This window comes from Candidozyma haemuli (genome assembly GCF_002926055.2).
Source record: "Candidozyma haemuli strain B11899 chromosome Unknown G_2014730914, whole genome shotgun sequence".
Classification (NCBI taxonomy): domain Eukaryota; kingdom Fungi; phylum Ascomycota; class Pichiomycetes; order Serinales; family Metschnikowiaceae; genus Candidozyma; species Candidozyma haemuli.
In genome coordinates, this window is record NW_020289905.1 from 817,822 (window position 1) to 836,644 (window position 18,823).

An 18,823-nucleotide genomic window follows, 5' to 3' on the forward strand; every position below is an offset into this window, starting at 1 on the left:
AAGAAGAGGCGGGTGGACGTAAAAGAAGCGATAAGGAAAAAGAAAAAGCGAAATTCAAACGCTTTTTTGGTTCTTTTCCTTTCCTCCAGTACAAGTCAGTGCTTTTCGACACACAGTGTCTTTTCCACCACTAGCCAGTGATAATCCTCCAAAACGACCCTCTTCGTCCAAAACCCGCTGTTTCCCAGTATCCCTGTCAAGGACCACCTGCCCCTACCCTGCCAAACCCACTTTCATCACCCTTTCAGTCCAATTGGCTCAATCCCCAATGGCTGCAAAATACCCTCTTGAACACCTCCCAGTCCATCCACCCTCCACCAAACCCAGCCCTTCCTGGACTCCCTGAATCCGCTCAATCCCCTGTAACTGCCCTAAACCGACTAAAACAATCTAAAAAAATAGACCTTCCCGATTAGACCCAAAAAACCGTTGGGCCTAAAGTGAAAAATTCACCTCAACCAACCACCCTCCCTTTGAACCTCCTCTACAACCTACACCCCCTGCCTTCCCCTCCTTTACTATAAATACGGGCCAAATCCTCCAATTCCAAATCCCCTTTTTTCTAAACTACTTTCTTCCCAACTATCCCCCGTCCTGAAGCCTCTGAAATTCCCAATAATCACATGCGCGGCGTTTTTTCCAACCCTATAAAGCCTTACTGTTGAGCATTCTCTGCCACCATCCACCCATATTTCCCAACTTTCCTCCTTCCAATTCCCTCCCCTAGCAATGGCCCAGGGCATTACCTTCCGTGGCGAGACCTTCGCCGTTCCGGAAACTCACGATATGGTGAAGACGCTTTTCGACCCCACAGTCAGGAAGCTGGTGTGTGAAGTGATCATCTTGGTGCTTTTGGCGTCCAACGGGTTGGTGTTCTTGCTTCCGCTGGCCGACGCCCAGATCAAGGCGTTTATTGCGTTGTATGTGTTTTGGCGTTTTTGCTATAACTTTGGCATTGGCTACTTGCTTAATCAGCAGCTGAACAGGTTTAGGCTTGTGGAGTGGGCACGCAAGTACCGTGTGTTTGACAAGGAGAACAAGAGTGGATTGGCTAATTTTGTACGGTTGGAGATCAGGTCGCAGATGGGCGCTGAGTATGATATCTGTGGGTTTCCAGTGGACTTCAATACGTGGTTGATTTTCCGCAAAGTGGTGGATTTGATCTTGATGCTGGACTTCACTACGTTTGTGTGTCTTGTGGTGGCGTGCTGCCTTAAGGACGATTACCAGTTTTTGCACGGGCAGCCGGTTTGGGCGGTGAGCTCAAGAATTGTCGTTGGTGTGTCGTTGATCTTGTTTAACCTTTGGGTGAAGATCAATGCTCATAATACCATTAAGGATTATGCGTGGTACTGGGGGGACTTCTTCTTCCGCCAGATCAACAATGAAGATTTGATTTTCGACGGTGTGTTTGAAATGTTCCCTCATCCCATGTACTCGGTGGGTTATATTGGATACTATGGGTTTGCGCTTATTGCTAAATCGTATACGGTGCTTGTGGTTGCGTTGTTTGGCCATTTCTTGCAAATGGTGTTCTTGCACTTTATTGAAAACCCTCATATCGATAAGATCTATGGTCCTTCGGCCAACGAGAACAGTTTACTGCAGTTGATCAGCTATAAGGATTTGGCTAATTTCGATAACGCAAAGCCTTTGGTTGGGTTGGCCAACTTTAACCTTCTTAGAGCCAGTGATGTGATCAATTTGATTAACTGTGTGACGTACCTGGCGTTTATTCCCATTTTGGCGTCGCTTTCTGCCTCCAACGTTTCTGCTGTGGGTAGGATTCTTTTCTACTTGACCGTCACCATCAAGGTTCTTGAATCTGTGTCTATTAACAGTGTTCTTGTTTTCCAGAGCGAGTTTAAAACCTTTACTAGATGGTACCTTTCCAATAACGTGCCCGTGGAGAAGTCTTTGAACAACTTTGCTGTTCTTTACAACTCCTTCATCAACTTGACGTATGCTTCGTTTATTGGTATGAACTTGTTTAAGGTTCTTACCTGGTGTGAGTTCCAGCACTTGTTCTTTACCGATTACCTTTACTTGAGGATTTTCATGGGCGTTTTGCTTGTTATTACTCAGGTTTGGATCAACACTTCGATTGTTGATCTGATTGGTTACTTTGGTTGGTTTTATGGTGATTTCTTTATCCCCAAGTCTTCGTTCATGCCTCAAAGAGCCCACTTGACCAAGGCTGGTGTTTACCGTTACTTGAACAACCCAGAACAAGTGTTTGGTGTTTGTGGTGTCATGGGAGCTACGTTGATGTTGCCTACTTTCGATAACCTTGTGATTTGCTTGATTTGGGTCGTCAACAACTTTGTCAGAATCAACTTCATTGAAAAGAACCACATGATCAAGATCTATGGTGAAGAAGAGGTCTACCAAGACAGTGGAGTCACCAAGACCGTCAAGAAGCACTTGTTGCCTGAAAGTATTGAAAAGAAGCTCAGTAGATCTGACTCGCAAAAACGCAACGCTGCCACCACCTCGTTGATTTTGTCGTTTGACAGTTTCATGAAGGAGTTGAGAGCCACCACCAGCATGTTCTCCAAGCAGAACATCGCCGACTTATCCCAGAACAAGTACTTTGCCAACAGCGACTACCACTTAGAAATCACCGGCTTGGAAGAGTCCGATTCTATTCCTTACAAGTACGTGGGCCAGCCTGTGAAAGTCAACTTCACTGCTCCTTCAGAGCACTCTGCCCATGACTGGGTTGGTTTATACAAAGTCACCCATACCACCTACTCCCGTTACAGAACATTGATTTCGTCCAACTCCCGCTGGGACTGGACTGGAGCCGAAACCACCGGTTCCATCGAGTTCTCCAGAGACAAGTTATTCTGGGAAGAAGGCCTCTACGAGTTTAGATACCATATCGACGGCAAGCACGATGTTGGATTCATCTCGTCGCCTTTCGAAATCAAGGTTCCTCATATTCCTGTCCCCACCAACCCTTCAGATGCCACCGAGTTGGCCCAGGAGCTCAACGAAACCATCTTCTCGCCCATGTTGGAGTCGTCTCCCGACATCAACACGCCGATTTACCAGTTTATTTCCAAAACAGACGACATTGTGGCCATTTACACCAGAGTCGCTCAGCTTATTGCCAAGAGCACTGGCGTGAAGGTCAGCAAGCGGTTCTTGATCTACAACGACAACGAAAGCGGCAACAAGTTCACCATCTACGACTTGGCTGCCAAGTTGGTGTCGATCAACAATGCCTTGTCTGAGTTGCTGGTGGACGAGCACGAGCAAGATTTACAGGATAAGAAGACCCAGTAGAGCACAAGCGTGTAAATAGAGTTTGCATAGATATTGCATTGACGAAGGTGTAGAAGGAGAAGGTGATGCAGGGGAAGTGAGGTTTAAAGGGTATAGTCTAAGGTACTCTTCAAGAAGTTACAGTTCATCGAATTCCAGCAACCAAGCCAGATTTATCAAAACCAGTTTAAGGGAAGTTCTGGGCATTCCAAACTGGATTGAACTGGAAGTTGAGAGTCTTTTCTTATTGCTCTTTATTATTCGATGTCTTGTTGGTGGAAGTCTCTTTCCAGCTTCCATATGACTTCCTATTAAACTATATAACCAAATCCACTTACTACCCAAAGACCATTCATTTGAATATTGAACAATACTTACTTAAAGGCCCAGAAACATCTTAAACACTTTATTTAATTTTCTCTTTATATGCCACTTCCACTTCGTTACCTCCACTTACTCACTTGTACAAAACATATAAGGCCTTACAGAAACCTTCCAATACATGTTACTGAAAACCCTTAAACTCATTTCTAGTCACTTCAATGCAACTTTGAAGAGGTACTTCTTTTTAAGTAAGAACTAAAGTTGTTTCTTTGTAAAGCTTCTATCACTACGGTTTCTGTCTTTACAAATCTGAATTTGTTCATTATACCGACTTCTAGTACAGAAGATTAACGTCTAGAGAGAACCAAATGGGATAGAAATAATGGAGTAGAAATAAAAAATGGAACCTCTATAGCTATGAAATACTTAATATTCTTTTCTGTACTTACTTACGATAAAGCATCGGCTTGGAGGATTGCAAAAGACAGATATTAACTGGAAGATGCCATATATGTAAATCCTTCTGGAAAGGTACAATAGTTGATCACCAACTACTACTTCTTTGAAACGTTATGTTTTGCATTTCTATGTTACACTGCTAGTAGAGCCCTCGTAACGAAACTAGTTCTGTCTTGAATGGTGCTCTTGGTGCTCTTATTGATGTATCATGGTTTCTGGTAAACCAAGCTTCCTCAAAGGCCCCTCCTATCTGCTCTTGTTCCTTCTTCTTTGCCTTTGAGACGATGCAGCTGTCTGAAGAAATCACCTTATCAGATTTAGGTTTTTTTCGAGTGCATGTCTGGCTCCTGGGAACGTAACACTATTTTGTCGTTGCCTGTTTAGCCTTCTCTGTAATTCTTCCACAATTCTCCCCTTACTCCTCTTCGGCGCCCTCTTGCACCACATCGGCCTCGCGGGCGACCCTGAGCAAGTACCCGTTAAGGTTCTTCCTCACTTCCGTAGACATCAAGTCACATCCCAGCAACAACTTCTCCAAACTGGCCGCTTCCACCTCCTTCGACTCGTCACACTCCACCCAGAACGCCACCATCTCGTTATCATGCATTTTCATATAACTAGCCACACATTCAGTGCCTGTAGAAGTATCCTTTTCAGCATGGAGCTGCAGATCAAGGTCTATACTCTCTCCAGTGAGCTTGGCATGGCCAGCAGTGACCAAATCCTTCACTTCAATGCCTGAATCCACCATCGCCAAAGCAGTACAGTTGACCACCCACGAGATCAAGTTAGGTAGAGTTCCAGTTGCTGGATCGAATGCAATGACATTTACAAACACGTCGATGGTCGATTTCGGGTATTTTTCCACGCATATCGACGGCAAAAACGCCGTTTCCACGTACGTGCTGATTCTGTGCTCGATATTGGTTAAGCCTGTTCTTCCAGTACGCTTGTCTCCAGCGTTGAAGATGACTTCGTTAGGTTGGGTTAAGTATGGCAAAAACTTGCACTCCACAGAGAACGACGCTCTGTCTATGAACAGCCCTCTGATTGGACGAGGCCCGTAGACACTGACTTCGAGAATTGTGTTGCCTACTTCCAAGTAAGCCAGGCCGTTGGCGTTTTTCGTAAGACCAGACTTGAGGAAGAATCTGCGGACGCCATGGGCGTTTTCGGCTGCTGAAAATTTGGCCGTGGGGGTTTTGCCGGAGGAAATACCGACTTGAGGGGTTTTGGCGTCCGTAGGACCGGTAATTCGTCTTCTGTCTGTACTCATTGGTTGTTGGTAGTTGATGAGTGTAGTTAGTGTGATGAGGTAGTGTGTAGTGTATGCAGGTTGGATAGATAAAGTGTAGATAAGTCAACCAAGGGGGTGTTTAGTGGGGTGGAAAGGCGGTTATAAGAGAGCCATATAGGTGAAGTAGAGCACTCAGGGAGTACCTGGGCTGCAGTGGAAGTGGAACGGAAGAAATACTATTTGAAGTTTTGCACGTGACTATAGTCACGTGCTTTTAAAGAAACCATCAAACTCGACCACTTTCTCCAACTGAAAAGCAGCCTTAGCCATTACCACTACAGCTATAACCTATCCTTTTTGCTTTATTTATCCCTGGGGTGCCACACCACCTGGAAAACCCCAGATTGTTTATCTCCACGTGTCCTATCACACGTGACCAAACTACATCAACAGACGCCATCACCAACGTCAAACCCCCCAATTCCCATCCAGAACCTCCTTCTTCCTCTTCCCAGCCATTCCCAGCCAGCACGTTCCGGTCACCGACCTCCTTTCCCCTCCCCTTTCCAATTTCGTCCCCTTTTCCCCTAAAACCTTAATCCCCCATAATAGCAGAAGCTTATCCACCGTATCTGCTGCAAACATCACCAAACCTCGACAGAAGCTTAACATACACGTTTAAACTCCCAATTTAAGCTTCCTCGGACCGACGGAGTCCCCAATTGAAGCTTTCCCACGGTCACCCGTCACGTGTGTGTCACTAGTCCACCATTCAGACCTGACCAGCCAGCTCCAGCTACACTCCAGTCCTAACGGAACCAGCTCTAAAGGCCAGCAGCCAAGCCAGACCCGTTTTGGCCAGTAACCTTCCCACACCTTTCCACGTATCCCAATTAGGTTTAACCTATTCTTACTAAACCTCCATAGTCACTTCTACTACCAGCCTTCCACCTCCAACAACTCCCCTCCTCGCCCCATGAAAGCACATATTTCCACGTCAGGGGGCCTCCACAAGGCACTCCACCACGCCTTCGAACTCGTCCAGGCCCGGCCAATCTCGGAACCTACCCACTACTACAACTGCACATCTCCCGAAACCCTCCGGAACGTCGTTGCAAGGGCCCCTTTTCCATGGACCCAAACGGCAGAAAAGCTCCATCACTTTCATTACGAGCACGTCACTGATTTGCTGGCGTTGCATGAAAAAATAGCAATGCTTGAGGATCCTTCGAACCTTATTATTATCGAACGACTTGACCACATCGTTTTGCAGCCAAGTGGATGTGAGTATTATAGGCAGAACGAGATGCTTGCGGCGACGCTTCGGCGGATGGAAAATGTGATTTTTCTTGACGACTGGGGGTACCTCGAGAGGTATTACGTTTGAAATGAAGAATTTGAAGAAATCAAGAGGGAAATGAAGAAATCAAGAGGAACTGGAGAAGCTGTTTTTCCACTTTTTCCTACATATAAGCCCTGGAAACTCCAGTTAAAAAATACTCGTCATAGGCAAAAGCCTACTATGGAAAATCGGCAAATTAACATACACAAGGGCAGTTTTTTTTTTTGACTATTGGTCCATTGCCCCGCGTTTGTATGCAGGAGTCATGTACTCCAGACCCAATTTCGGTCTATGTGCAGGATTCCATGCACTCTTTTGCAGCTTCTCCTAAGAGCCGTGGGGGTTGCCAGTATAAATACAACACGTCCCGCCTCAAAATCGCCCTTTTCCCCAATATTTTGCTTCACTCCCACCATGGCCGATTTTGACTCCCTCCTGTTGCTTTCGCCCTGCCTGTCGACTTCCACCATCGTCCCAGGCAAATGTTTCCCAGCCGCAAGACCCTCTGCCCAGCCTCCTTTATCCGAGATCAAAGTGATGCTCCCGAACTTGACCGAGACGAAAACCGTGGAAATCGCTGATTTGGAGAGGTTTGTGGAACGGTATATCGGCGCCGGCGTTGCCGTGACCACCCTCCATCTTTTGGTGTACTTGTATGCCCAGAACTGGACCCAGCATATGACTTTTGTCAGTGACATTAAGCTTCTTCATATGGGCAAGCAGTATCGGCTCACGAGGCTTATGGATCTTCATTCAGAACACCCCTCTTTGGTTTCCGTGGCGTCGAGGTTCCCCAGTTTCCAGTTGTTTGTGACGCCTGATCAGGTACTGCCGGCAGTGACACTCCCGGTTCAGGAGCTCATGGCTCGGTCTATGGCTCCCAAAGTGCCTGAAGAGGAAATCCCAGTGACGTATGCTGACGCTGTGATTCGTATGATAAGAAGGGCTTCGCATCGCAAGTCGTCTGTCACGTCTACTACGTCTTCTGGAACGGCTGCATCTGAATCTGGGCAAGTCAGCCGTACGAGTCTGACGGGCTCCAGCGTCAACCCAAGAAAAAGAAGCAAGATTAAGCACTCGTGGCGTAAAATGGTTAGCTGTGTTACCGTCAGCGCCCGGTAACCATGACAACGACATGTTTGTGTGAAACATTCCAGGCTGGCCTGGAGTTGTATTTATTGATCGTTTCTATATATTCGCTGCCGATTGGTCTTGACCTTCGAAGGCTCTAAGATGGGCCATTTCTTGTGAACAACACTCACAAAAAGCAAGCAAATTGTCAACACCTTCGGTATAACTGGCCTTGATTTCATTCAGTGTTTCTCCCTCGCTGGTCGGGTTCATTAGAAGACTGCATTTTTCAAGTTCGTCCAGAAGCCAGTTGCGCCATTCGCCCTTGGCCACTTCCTCCTCAAGCTGGTTAAGCATCTGCAAACTCACAATCAATTCGTTTCGGCGGATGCCGATTTCTCGTAAAGTTCGCCGGAGGTTGGTGGCCACGGATCGGGCAATGTCATCCTCATACTTTAACTTCCACGCCAGCGCTTGGTCGTAATTCTGGATAAACGACTGGTCCAGGAAAATCCGGAAACACGTTGAATTATCCTTGGTGACGTGCTGGTTCTTAATGAGGTCCTTCACTTCGTTCAAGTAAATGGCGCGCTCCATGATCATTGGTTCTCCCTGGATAATGTCTAGCATTACACCTCTGGCATTCTTTGCTTGCCAGTAGGTGACAGTTGACCTGCCCATGAGAAACACGTTCATGAAACTCAAACAAATGATTGTGAAGACCAACACTCTATTCATTGATAAGCTGTTGAGGAACATTTGTATACCGTGGACCACCAAATATACAAAAGAAGTGATCTTTCTTATGATAGATCCAAGTGTGCCCCTCAATGTCAAACGGAACACTGTATCAACATTCAACTGCGTTGGAGGCAGCGCTGGAATCACATATGGCACGTCGGTGATGGGCACTTTACCATACATGTAAATGGCCTTTGCAATCTGACCGTGGGTGCCAATCACCTTGGCTGTCTTATCCAAACGACGATGAACACCGTTGGCAAACGCAGTCTGGAAGGTTTTCGATAAGCTTCTGAGAAGCGGATTGAAGATGGTTTTCCTGTCGAAGATCAAGGAAGCATAATTCATGATCTTGGAGTTTCCGCCCTCGGTAGCGATAATCACCATTCTTGTGTTGATTTCAAACGTCACCATGCCAAACTTGAATGACGATCTCAGTGTTTTGCAGCAGTAGTACTCGTTTTCGCTCATGTCTTCGATTTCCTGTCTGACGGTGATGGTATCTGTTTTACCGTCGTGATAAACGATGGCAGAGAGGAAATCACGGAATAAACCACGGTCGTTTCCTGGCATCTTCATCCACTGTCCATGAGTGATGTACTTAACTGACACAATAGGATAAGATGCATCCATAAGATGTGATTTGTGGCCGAAAAGAGCATGGAATATAGCCTTGGGCGGGAGTTTGATCTTGTGGGAACTGAGAAAGTGCATGTCGTCGCTGAAATCAACCCTAAACCTCGGTTCAGAGTCGTGAGGACGACGGTCCACCTCAAACGAGCTGGCTTCGTTTGGTGACGCTGTGTGGTCTGCAAGTCTTCGAAGCTCTTCCTTCTTCAGAGCGTACTCTCTCTCGATATCCTTGAGTTTGCTGATCATGCCGCTGACATCTAATGGATTGTTGCTGGTGATGTTTTGGATGATGCCGTTGATTTTCTGTGCAATTAGGAGTCCCTCGCCCAAAAAGATCTTGGTCTTGATCAGACCACTCACTTTATGAATCTTCATGTAGTCGTAGTTCTTCTTGGGCACGCAGTTGGCCTCCACGATCTGGTCAATGGGCGTTTTGCTCAAAGCAACAAACCCCAGTGCATGCAAGTAAAAGTATAAGTTTTTCTGGGTGATGAACGCTGTACCACGGAGCTCCTGGTTGGAGTTTGGCGACCAGAGGCAGTGGAACGAAAGCAAACAGCATTCTGTGTTGTCCACTTCAGACTCAAAAAGAGCCCTCATCTGGATCTCACTGCCTAAAAGTGTATCTGGGTAATTAGCTGGCACCATAATACCATGGCCAATCTGTTTCGTAAATGGCTCTTCGGGAACAGGAGCAACTTCCTCGTGGGCACTGGCGTGGAAATCTTCATGCAAATAATAACAGCCCCAATTAAGCGACCCCCAGATATTGGCACTGAGGGCTGTAGGTACAGCGGTGGAGCCTGCCAAACTGTATGCTATAAGCGTGGACCGGCTGTATTCTGTGAAGAAAGGTAACCGGATTCTTGTCACTTGGTTGTAGACGAAGTTTTGGAACAACTTTTGGTTTTTCATCAAATGCGCTGAAAGCCTGGAGGAGGTGATTATCTGGCCTTCTTTGTTGATGACCTTTGAGTTCGTCAACAGTTTGTCGGTGCTTGTGTTGTTGGAATTGGCAAATTCCGATATGAGTGGTGGGTATCTGTTGCTGGCGATGCCGAATAAATTCGTCATGGGGTCGCCAGTAGTGGTGATTCTAGTTCTGACATTTTCAAACACTTTGAGCCACAGGTAGAGTTCCTGGACGGTTTCTGCTTGGAAGACGATAGTCGTGTCGATGGTTTTGAGCTCAAAACAGAACCTTCTGTCTTCATTAGCTGTGTATTTGGTGTTGCAAAGAAGAGCACCGATTTTGTCTGTTTCTTGAACCGCCGTGCCAGATGGACTTAGCACAAGAAGCCCAAACACTCCGCCTTGCAAGAATGCCCATCTCTGAACCCAAACAGGCTTTGTGGACTTTTCAATATATGTTTTCATGAACAAATGGCCGTGCTTTTCCACAGCAGTCTCAGGGAAGCTTGCCAACATTTTGCTATTAATGAGCGACGTTCTATAATCATTAAGATCACCGGAAGGCACAAAACTGGCGCTGGTGGATTCGTGGATCTGTTTTTTGGCAGCCTTCATATCTTTACGGAGCCTGGCCACAGAGCCTCTATAATTATCAAACCACGACGAAATGCGTTTAAGATGAGTCCACACGTCTGTCAAGAGCTGCTGGACAATGGGATGGGTACCAAAACGCTCCACTTTCTGGTGCCACATTAGATAAACGAACCTGACGATTTTATGGTTCACATACTCGATAACCTCGTTAAGTTCAATGATAAGATCAAGACTAGCAGACATGTACTCTTTCCGCACAGCAAAAAGCTGCAACAGATCCTCCATGACCAAAGCTGGATCCTTCAGTTTTGGCGTAGACATATGGATCCGCAAGAACTTATCGTAGTTAGCCTGGGCTTCATCAAAACGCACCTTATAGGTCTGGTACAACGCTATACGCTCCATGATCGTATCCTTGGTCGACTCTAGCCGAGGAATTGAATAATTAAGAAGCCCCAAACTGATATCCCAGACCATCTTGAGGCCCTCAAAGATCGTATTCATGGCTTGTTGCGTGTATTCCTGGTCCACCAAGCCGTCCAGCAAAGACTGGGGCATCAAGTACTCCAAAAACGAATTCACATAACTCTGCAACTCCTTCACTTGTTTGGGAATCTTCGTAAGGGACGATCTAAGCGCCAAGATCCACTTCTCTGTAGTCATAAGCTGCGTATGGAGATGGTTAACCGAGGCTCTGAACGATGGCGAGTCCAAAGCAGCCTCTTTCAACGCCACAGATATAAGCTTGATATGGTGGAACTCGGCTGAAGCCGGTAACTCGTCCTCCTCTGCCTGGGCAGCTTCCTTGATGGTGGCGGAAGCTTCGGTATTGACTTGGACCGAGGATACAGGGTCCAGGGCCTGTTGCAGGGGCGCCTCTTCTGTGGACGAGGGCATGAGAGGTGGTTGGGAGAATTTGGAGGAAGGCTATTGGAGGGAATTGGAGATTGGTGTTTTGTGGTTTGCAATTGGAGCAATGGAAGGTTGGTTTCGTGATGTTTCAGTAGTGATAAGTAGAGGAAGCGTGGTGTACGGGTGTTTCGGAGGGAAGAGGACGGTGATTTACGAAACGGCGAGTTTTTAAAGGTTTCAGAGGTTTCAGATGGGTTCATTGAAGTTTTCTGGTTGTTTTGGTGGTCTTGGAATTTTTTTATGGCCAGTTTTGGCGGTTTTAGCTGGACTCTTCCTCGCACGAGCAGCCAGCAAAATCTGGGGAAGAAGCAAGCAACAGAGATGGAGGCACAAAATGGGAAAAAATAAAGGATATTTTGTAAGAAAGAGGCTTGGACGAAAGGAGGATCAAGGGGTTCGGGAAGTTTAATTTTTGGGCCGGTTTTGGTCAGGTGGATGGGAATTGGCGATTTATAGAGGTTTCGAGGAAGACTACTTGTTTACAGAAAGTAGGTACTTTTGCCGTGGTACGTCTTTGACGAAGAAGTTGGTCCCAGCGAGCCGAGGGGGGAAATGCTACGAAGTGGAGGTCGTTTTTGGAGAATTCCTTCGAGAATGCTTATCGATAAGGCTGATGAGGCTTATAGGAAAGAAGGTTTGTCAATGGGATCAGTGGCTTGGTGTATGTATGGAAGGAGACAAGGAGAGGGGAGGGTGGAGGGAGGGTGTCAAGGAGTGGACTGGTGGCAGGTAGAGGGGAGTGGTTGAAGGGAGGTGGAGATGGAGTGGTACAAGCTGGAGTAGTATGGTTACAGAGGTTTGTTAAGGCAAGAGAGGAAGGCTTCAGATTGGGGATTTAGGGTCTATATTTGAACGATTTTAACCTTCAAGGGTATTTCACTGAGAGAATTAGGATTAGGATTAGGATCAGTAGTAGTAGTAGTAGTAGTAGTAGTAGTAGTAGTAGTAAGAGTAGTAGTAGTAGTAGTAGTAGTAGTAGTAGTAGTAGTAGTAGTAGTAGTAGTAGTAGTAGTAGTAGTAGTAGTAGTCTATTTACTGATTAGCCATAAGGTCTCCATATCCTCTTGTATGGTTAACAAGCTCAGAAAATGAAGTCTAGATGTTCATCTTTAGTATTCTAGCACTCTTCATTCCAGTATGGGTAAAGCTTAAACAGTATTTAGCCTTCCACTAGTCTTCACCATTATCCATAGATGAAACCCCAAATACTCAATATCCAACTTCTTCTTTTTTCACTTCTTCCTCTTTTATCTTTATTCCCACCAGTTTCCCTCCCTCCTTCTACAACCTCTACCTTCATCAATCACTTCATTCAGTATAAACTCACCTCTACAACGTAACTGGCTCACCTTCAAGCACCTTAATTGGATCAATGCCGTTGGCCTCAAACAACTCCTTCACATCCAGGAATCCCTTATACAACTCGTCCACGCTTCTGCTGCCCACAACGTCCTCCAAGGTCTCGACCTCCTCTCTCTTAAGAGGAAGAGGACCCACAAGGCCAAGGAACCTGCTAAATCCCCAAGCAACAATCTTACTAAGCCAAGTAGAGTCGTGAATGTCAACAGTGTCCTCTCCAATCTCAGCACCAAAAATACCTCTCACGTAGGTATTCAATACCTGGCGGTAAGCAACATCTGCTCCTGGGTAGTCAAGGTTACTGGTACGGCTTTCACGCTGGCAGCCTTGCACGGCAGCTTCACCGTCAAACCTCTTTTCCAACCATGTAAGAGCAGCTCCTACGCCAATAAACGATTCAATGATATGGCCAGTGGTCTCAGAAATAGCCCATTCGATCGAAGGAGCTCCCCATTCACAGAAGTTCTTGTAACCTCTTTCGGCTCCTTCGAAAGGCACAATTTCGTCAGCAACGCCGTGGAAAACGAACAAGGGGATTTCAGGAACACCGTCGTTCTTCTCGTAAGCTAAAGTGTTTTCTCTGACAATCTCTGCAATCTCTGGAATATGGAAGAAGTCGAGCTTCAGTCCAAAGTAAGGGAAGAGTCCAATAAAGAACTTATGGAAAATAAATGCAGTAAGAGAGTTGATAAGACAGTTCTCCTTGGCCTGGTAGAACATACGCTTCTTGATTCTGTTTCTTAAATCTTTGTCGAAGATATGGGCATAATGGCTGTATTCGTCCATCATACCGTTTAAGGCATTGGGAATAAGTCCAGCAGCAAATGTACCATCTGCAGCCACAGCAGTCAGCGTAATGTTGGTCACCCAGCCTCCCAAAGCAGCGCCAATAAGGTTCTGTTTGAGTTCTGGAGCGTACGCTGGTTGAAGCTGGGAAGCCCATCCAGTAGCCAAAGAGCCTCCAGAGTAACCGTAAAGTGCAACCTTGGCATCTTTACTGATTCCAGTGACATCGCCAGACTCCAAAACAGCACGAATGCCGTTCAAAACAGCCTTTCCAGCCTGGTGGCCAGCAGTAAACGCAGACTTTGGTCCTTGATAGTCAGGAACAACCACATACCAGCCTTTGGAAAGACCATACTGGATAAATGGCACTTCGGTCTGGGTAGTAATCGTATCGTGGTCTGCTTTATATAAAAGAGCGTACGAAGGAGCACAGTTGATGTTGTTGGCGTCTTCCCAGACCTGGTAGGACCAGACTTTCTTAGGGTCAGCGTTGTAGGGTTCCAAGATGGTAGTGACAAAAGCGTTAGGTACGCCAAAAGTGTCTTCCGAACGAACAAGCGCCTGCCACGAGTTCTTCACGTCCATGGAAAAAATCAAGGACCTGACTTCCACTGGTGTTCTTCTGATAGCAATGATATCACCGCTTTGGTAGTCAGAAAGGTTCAGTGGGAGGTCATAGAAGGCATCTTTAGAAGGAGGAGTTGGTCTGGAAACAAACAACGCCTGGGCCATGGCAGCCCAGAGCACAAGGGCATAAAAGGCTTTGAAAAGCATTGGATGGGAGGAAACAAGTGTGGATTGCTGGCCCTTTAAGTAGTCTAGATCAATGTATGTGTTTCATTTTGCAGCCATTTATTCAACTGGTGGGGGCGGTGCCGAGGAACGAAAGTATACTGGTTTCGACAGCATGGACACTAAAATGCATGTTGCCAAGGTTCGAAGGGAAACGATAAACCGGTTTGCTGTCAGGGCACCGAATCGTCAGGGCGTTGGGGAAAGGTAGATGGTGAGGGATAATGGAAAGGCGTTTAATGTGGGGAACATCCAAAGAGGTATCTGTATATCCGAATTGATGATATTTGTTTAGAAACAGCCTTCAGACAACATCTGGTTGACGTACAAAGCGTCCTGGTGGAAACGTGGGGTAGGAGGGAGTGTGGTTTGCCAAGTCTGGAGAAACCACAAAGACGTTATCCCTTACGCTGGGCAACAGGGTTTTCGGCGTTGGGGGACCCTGAAGGGTGAAAGCCGAAACAAAATAGACCATATCTGGGCGTTCTAAACCCGGTCTATTACGTGTAAGCAGTGCATAACTTAGATGGTCTTGAACAGTAGTGGATCGGGATTATCAAGCATAGATAGCGCAAAGCAAGTATTTAACACAAAGCTGGAAGGCTGGGGAACGTTGATACTGGCGGGTTTTGAAGTAGTAGTTCCACAAAGCAGAGTGGACGTTCGTCCCAGAGCTGTTGTCCATTTAACCCAGTGTGCATTCGTATCTGACATGCCACGAGCCCAAGGGGCCTCCCAGGGTGAAGGGAAGGCAGATGGAGACTCTAATAACGTTTTAGAAGGGTAGTGAAGTATGGGATTCTTTGGAAGGTCAATTCTTGACCTTTTTCATTGGAATAACCCAGGTATGGAACCGTTTCCCAGTGCATTCTCTAAATCAGCTGTGTGCCGCCAATGTGCCGCCATGCTTCGAGGATGTTGCATTCCCCACACGAGGAATTCATAGAACGCGTTGTTTGGTTTTGGTTGCCAGCCTGTTTGGTCTGAAGAAGGCTTTTTACTTCGTCTCTTGGCTGTGCCTGCCGAGGAGCCAGAAGCAGCCTGGAGAATCCTCCAGAGGCCACGTTCAGGGGTACAATACCTGGACGGCTTTCAGATACGGTGCTTGGCAAGACGACGTTTGTTTGGTGTAGTTTGTTGATCTGAAGGCCAGGGTATACACTGTGTTGCATGGAAATGGCTGTAGAAGTATATCTGTATTGGCAGTGACGCAGCCGACTTGGTACCCCTGGAAAGGTGATTCTAAGCGGTTGAAGTTGCAAGTAGACGTGTCCCCCAATCTTCAACACTGCTTCTGCTGGTTATGTTTCTTCTGCCAAGCACCCAAAGTATGGTAATCTCGGTAGCGGCTCAGGAGCCTCCCGGGCGTTATCTGACTCACGAAGGACACGCCCAGTAGCTCTTAACCGTTGGGCCCACAAACCAGACCTTTTGTTATTCTCTTTAGCTGGTTCACTCCATTCGTTCAGGGAATAAACGGTTGGTTACCTTCCAGTAAGACATAGCCCTTCCTCTTTCCTAGCTCTGGAAACTACACAAATATGAAAAACACGGCAAAACCTACCTTTTATAGGTTTTATAATTTTATAAGACTTGCTGCTGGCCCGCCTTGAAAACTACCAATTTCTAGGAAAGACACCATTGGTTGAAGAGTGTAGAAGTGGAGAATAAAACCTAAAAAAGGGACCTAAATGCGGGGAAAAAGCCACAAAAGAAGAGCTTTATATAGCTGAATATCCTAGCTTCCAAAAAGTAAGGTTTTTGTTTTAAGATTGTGTTTCTTTGCTGGGTATGGTGATGTCATTTGCAGCCAAACACGCTGGTGTATGTGTGTACTGCAGGTAGTGTCCAATTATGTCTCGTAGACTGTCCCTATATGCACCTTGTGCGTCTGCCACCTTTTGCAACCCCACAAACTTCAATTCCCAAAGAAAGTGTCTCCCAAAGGCTTTAAGACTTTGTCTTGTGGTTTGGTGTACTCAGACGCACTTGGGTTGCTTCTTGGTTTTTGAAAATTTGAAATTGGCCGGCTGAGTGTGAAGTTGGTGCTCCTCCAAGTTTGGGTGCAAAACAGCATAAAGTAAAGGAAACAATACCGAAAGAAAGCTTTCTTGGAAACTAGAATCATGAGCTCCTGAATTAATATGACCTAACACCTTTGTTTAGGTTGATCTGGAGTTTGATGTTGAAAGCTTATCTTGGACGTCAAGGGAGGATGGTACTCAGAAGGGTTACTTTAACTCACCACTAGTCTCCATTGAGTCCTTTAGGAAGCACATTTCAAAGAAAATCAGTTCAAATAGCACATTTCAAAGACTCCAAATTACATGTTCCTTAGTATTTTCATTGTCTAGTTAGTAGCATCTTAGTTCCTTTAAAGTGATGTCTTTCTGTCTCCCTCCAACACTTATACTGAACCCCAATGCCTACCTCCCCATATCTCCAAGTAACCTTTTCCACTCCCACTTTACCTCCCCCAGCTACATTTCTACATTTTTCAATCCACAAAAAACATACATTCTATACGTCTATTGTACTTCTCCTCAGGCAACAACCTCCTCTCCCTCAAGAACCTTGATAGGGTCAAAGTGGTGGGCCTGCAACAACTCCTTCACGTCCAGGAATCCCTTGTACAACTCGTCAACGGTCTTGTTGCTGGCAAGCTCTTGAATAGAAGTAGTCTCCTCTCTCTTAAGAGGAATAGGACCAACAATGCCAAGGAACTTGGAGAAGCCATAGGCAATGATCTTACTGAGCCAGGTAGAATCATCAATGTCAATTGTATCTTCACCGATTTCAGCACCGAAAATACCTCTAACATAGGTATTCAAGACCTGACGGTAGGCAATATCGGCGCCTGGGTACTCGAGGTTTGAAGTACGAACAGTACGCTGGCATCCTTGAACTGGAGCTTCACCATCAAACCTCTTTTCCAACCATTTGAGAGCAGCACCCACGCCAATAAAAGACTCAATGACATGGCCGGTGGTTTCAGAAACCGTCCATTCAAGAGAACCAATGCCCCATTCACAGAAGTTATCGTAAGCTCTCTGAGGCTGGATAACAGGCACAACTTCATCAGCAAGACCGTGGAAGACAAACAAAGGAATCTCTGGAATACCGTCCAGCTCTTCAAAAGCAACAGTGTTGTTTCTGACAATCTCGGCAATCTCTGGAATTTTAAAGAACCCGTCTCTCAGCTTAAAGTATGGCAAAAGACCCAGGAAGAACTTGTGGAAGATAAACTGAGTAAGCGAGTTGATAAGGCAGTTCTCCTTGGCCCTATAGAAACGACGTTTCTTCAAGGTTCTCAATTCTCTATCGTAAACGTCCTGGAACATCAGGTACTCCTCCATGATTCCATTAACAGCATTAGGAATAAGTCCAGCAGCAAAAGTACCGTCAGCAGCAAGAGCAGTAGAAGTGATGTTGGTGACCCAGCCACCAATAGCAGCGCCAATGATGCTTTGCTTAAGTTCTGGAGCAAACAGAGGCTGGAGCTGGGAGGCCCAGCCAGTAGCGTAGGAACCACCAGAGTATCCGTAAAGAGCCACCAGGGCGTCTTTTTCGATTCCAGTGATATCTTCAGAGTTCAAAGCAGCACGAATACCATTCAAAACGGCTTTTCCAGATTGGTGGCCAGCGGTGAATGCCGACTTGGGGCCTTGGTAATCTGGAACAACCACGTACCAGCCCTTAGAGAGTCCATATTGAATGAATGGGATCTCAGTTTGAGTGGTGATAGTATCTGGATGAGCTCTGTACAAAAGAGAGTACGAAGGGCTGCAATCGATATTGTTAGCATCTTCCCAGGCCTGGTAAGACCAAACCTTCTTTGGATCAGCGTTGTAGGGTTCCAAAATAGTAGTAACAAAGGCATTGGCCACGCCAAACGAGTCCTCAGAACGCACAAGAAGCTGCCACGAGTTCTTCACGTCCATAGCAAAAATGAGCGATCTAACCTGGACTGGAGTTTGTCTCACAGCAATAATGTCACCATTCTTATAATCAGAAACGTTCTTAGGCACGTTATAGAAGTCATCCTTGGATGGACTGGTAGGTCTGCGGGCGAACAAGGCTTGAACGGCCGTAGCCCAAAGCAAAAGAGTGTAAAAGAGTTGGAAATGCATTGGTGGATGAAAAAAGAGTAGGAGAATGCTTTACTATTTATACCACAACTTCCAAGGACGGTTTCGTCCATTTGTGGGGGTTATTCACTGTTTTTCGCAGCCAAACAGACAATGCATAAACATAGATACCAAGCGAGAACAGTGCATGAACAAGTAAGGTGGGGTTGTTGTTTTAAGGTTGCCAAGCGATCAAGAAGAGCTGGTTTCTGTCAGGAAGTGGGGGAAACCAAAAGACGGTAAGGAGGGGAGAGGAAGCACCAA

The 18,823-nt window shown here is 46.2% G+C and overlaps 6 protein-coding genes across 6 annotated transcripts; 2 read left to right on the forward strand and 4 right to left on the reverse strand. All coding sequences in view use genetic code 12, as the record gives it.

Moving 5' to 3' along the window:
* Positions 1 to 729: 729 nt before the first annotated feature.
* Positions 730 to 3,291, forward strand: CHO2 (phosphatidylethanolamine N-methyltransferase; the record flags this gene model as incomplete). Its single annotated transcript, XM_025488080.1, has 1 exon — positions 730 to 3,291. The coding sequence occupies one exon, from the start codon at positions 730 to 732 to the stop codon at positions 3,289 to 3,291; it is 2,562 nt and encodes an 853-aa protein (XP_025341888.1).
* A 1,177-nt stretch (positions 3,292 to 4,468) lies between these two features.
* CXQ85_004465 (exosome non-catalytic core subunit) lies at positions 4,469 to 5,329 on the reverse strand (the record flags this gene model as incomplete). Its single annotated transcript, XM_025488081.1, has 1 exon — positions 4,469 to 5,329. The coding sequence occupies one exon, from the start codon at positions 5,327 to 5,329 to the stop codon at positions 4,469 to 4,471; it is 861 nt and encodes a 286-aa protein (XP_025341889.1).
* Positions 5,330 to 7,046: 1,717 nt separating this feature from the next.
* Positions 7,047 to 7,754, forward strand: CXQ85_004466 (uncharacterized protein; the record flags this gene model as incomplete). The annotated part of the gene is made up of 1 exon (XM_025488082.1): positions 7,047 to 7,754. One exon carries the CDS (start codon positions 7,047 to 7,049, stop codon positions 7,752 to 7,754), a length of 708 nt encoding a protein of 235 aa, XP_025341890.1.
* A 66-nt stretch (positions 7,755 to 7,820) lies between these two features.
* Positions 7,821 to 11,480, reverse strand: CXQ85_004467 (uncharacterized protein; the record flags this gene model as incomplete). The annotated part of the gene is made up of 1 exon (XM_025488083.1): positions 7,821 to 11,480. The coding sequence occupies one exon, from the start codon at positions 11,478 to 11,480 to the stop codon at positions 7,821 to 7,823; it is 3,660 nt and encodes a 1,219-aa protein (XP_025341891.1).
* Positions 11,481 to 12,337: 857 nt separating this feature from the next.
* CXQ85_004468 (uncharacterized protein) lies at positions 12,338 to 14,414 on the reverse strand (the record flags this gene model as incomplete). The annotated part of the gene is made up of 2 exons (XM_025488084.1): positions 12,338 to 12,523; positions 12,837 to 14,414. The coding sequence occupies 2 exons, from the start codon at positions 14,412 to 14,414 to the stop codon at positions 12,338 to 12,340; spliced, it is 1,764 nt and encodes a 587-aa protein (XP_025341892.1).
* A 2,561-nt stretch (positions 14,415 to 16,975) lies between these two features.
* On the reverse strand, positions 16,976 to 18,562 carry CXQ85_004469 (uncharacterized protein; the record flags this gene model as incomplete). Its single annotated transcript, XM_025488085.1, has 1 exon — positions 16,976 to 18,562. The coding sequence occupies one exon, from the start codon at positions 18,560 to 18,562 to the stop codon at positions 16,976 to 16,978; it is 1,587 nt and encodes a 528-aa protein (XP_025341893.1).
* Between the last annotated feature and the right edge of the window lie 261 nt (positions 18,563 to 18,823).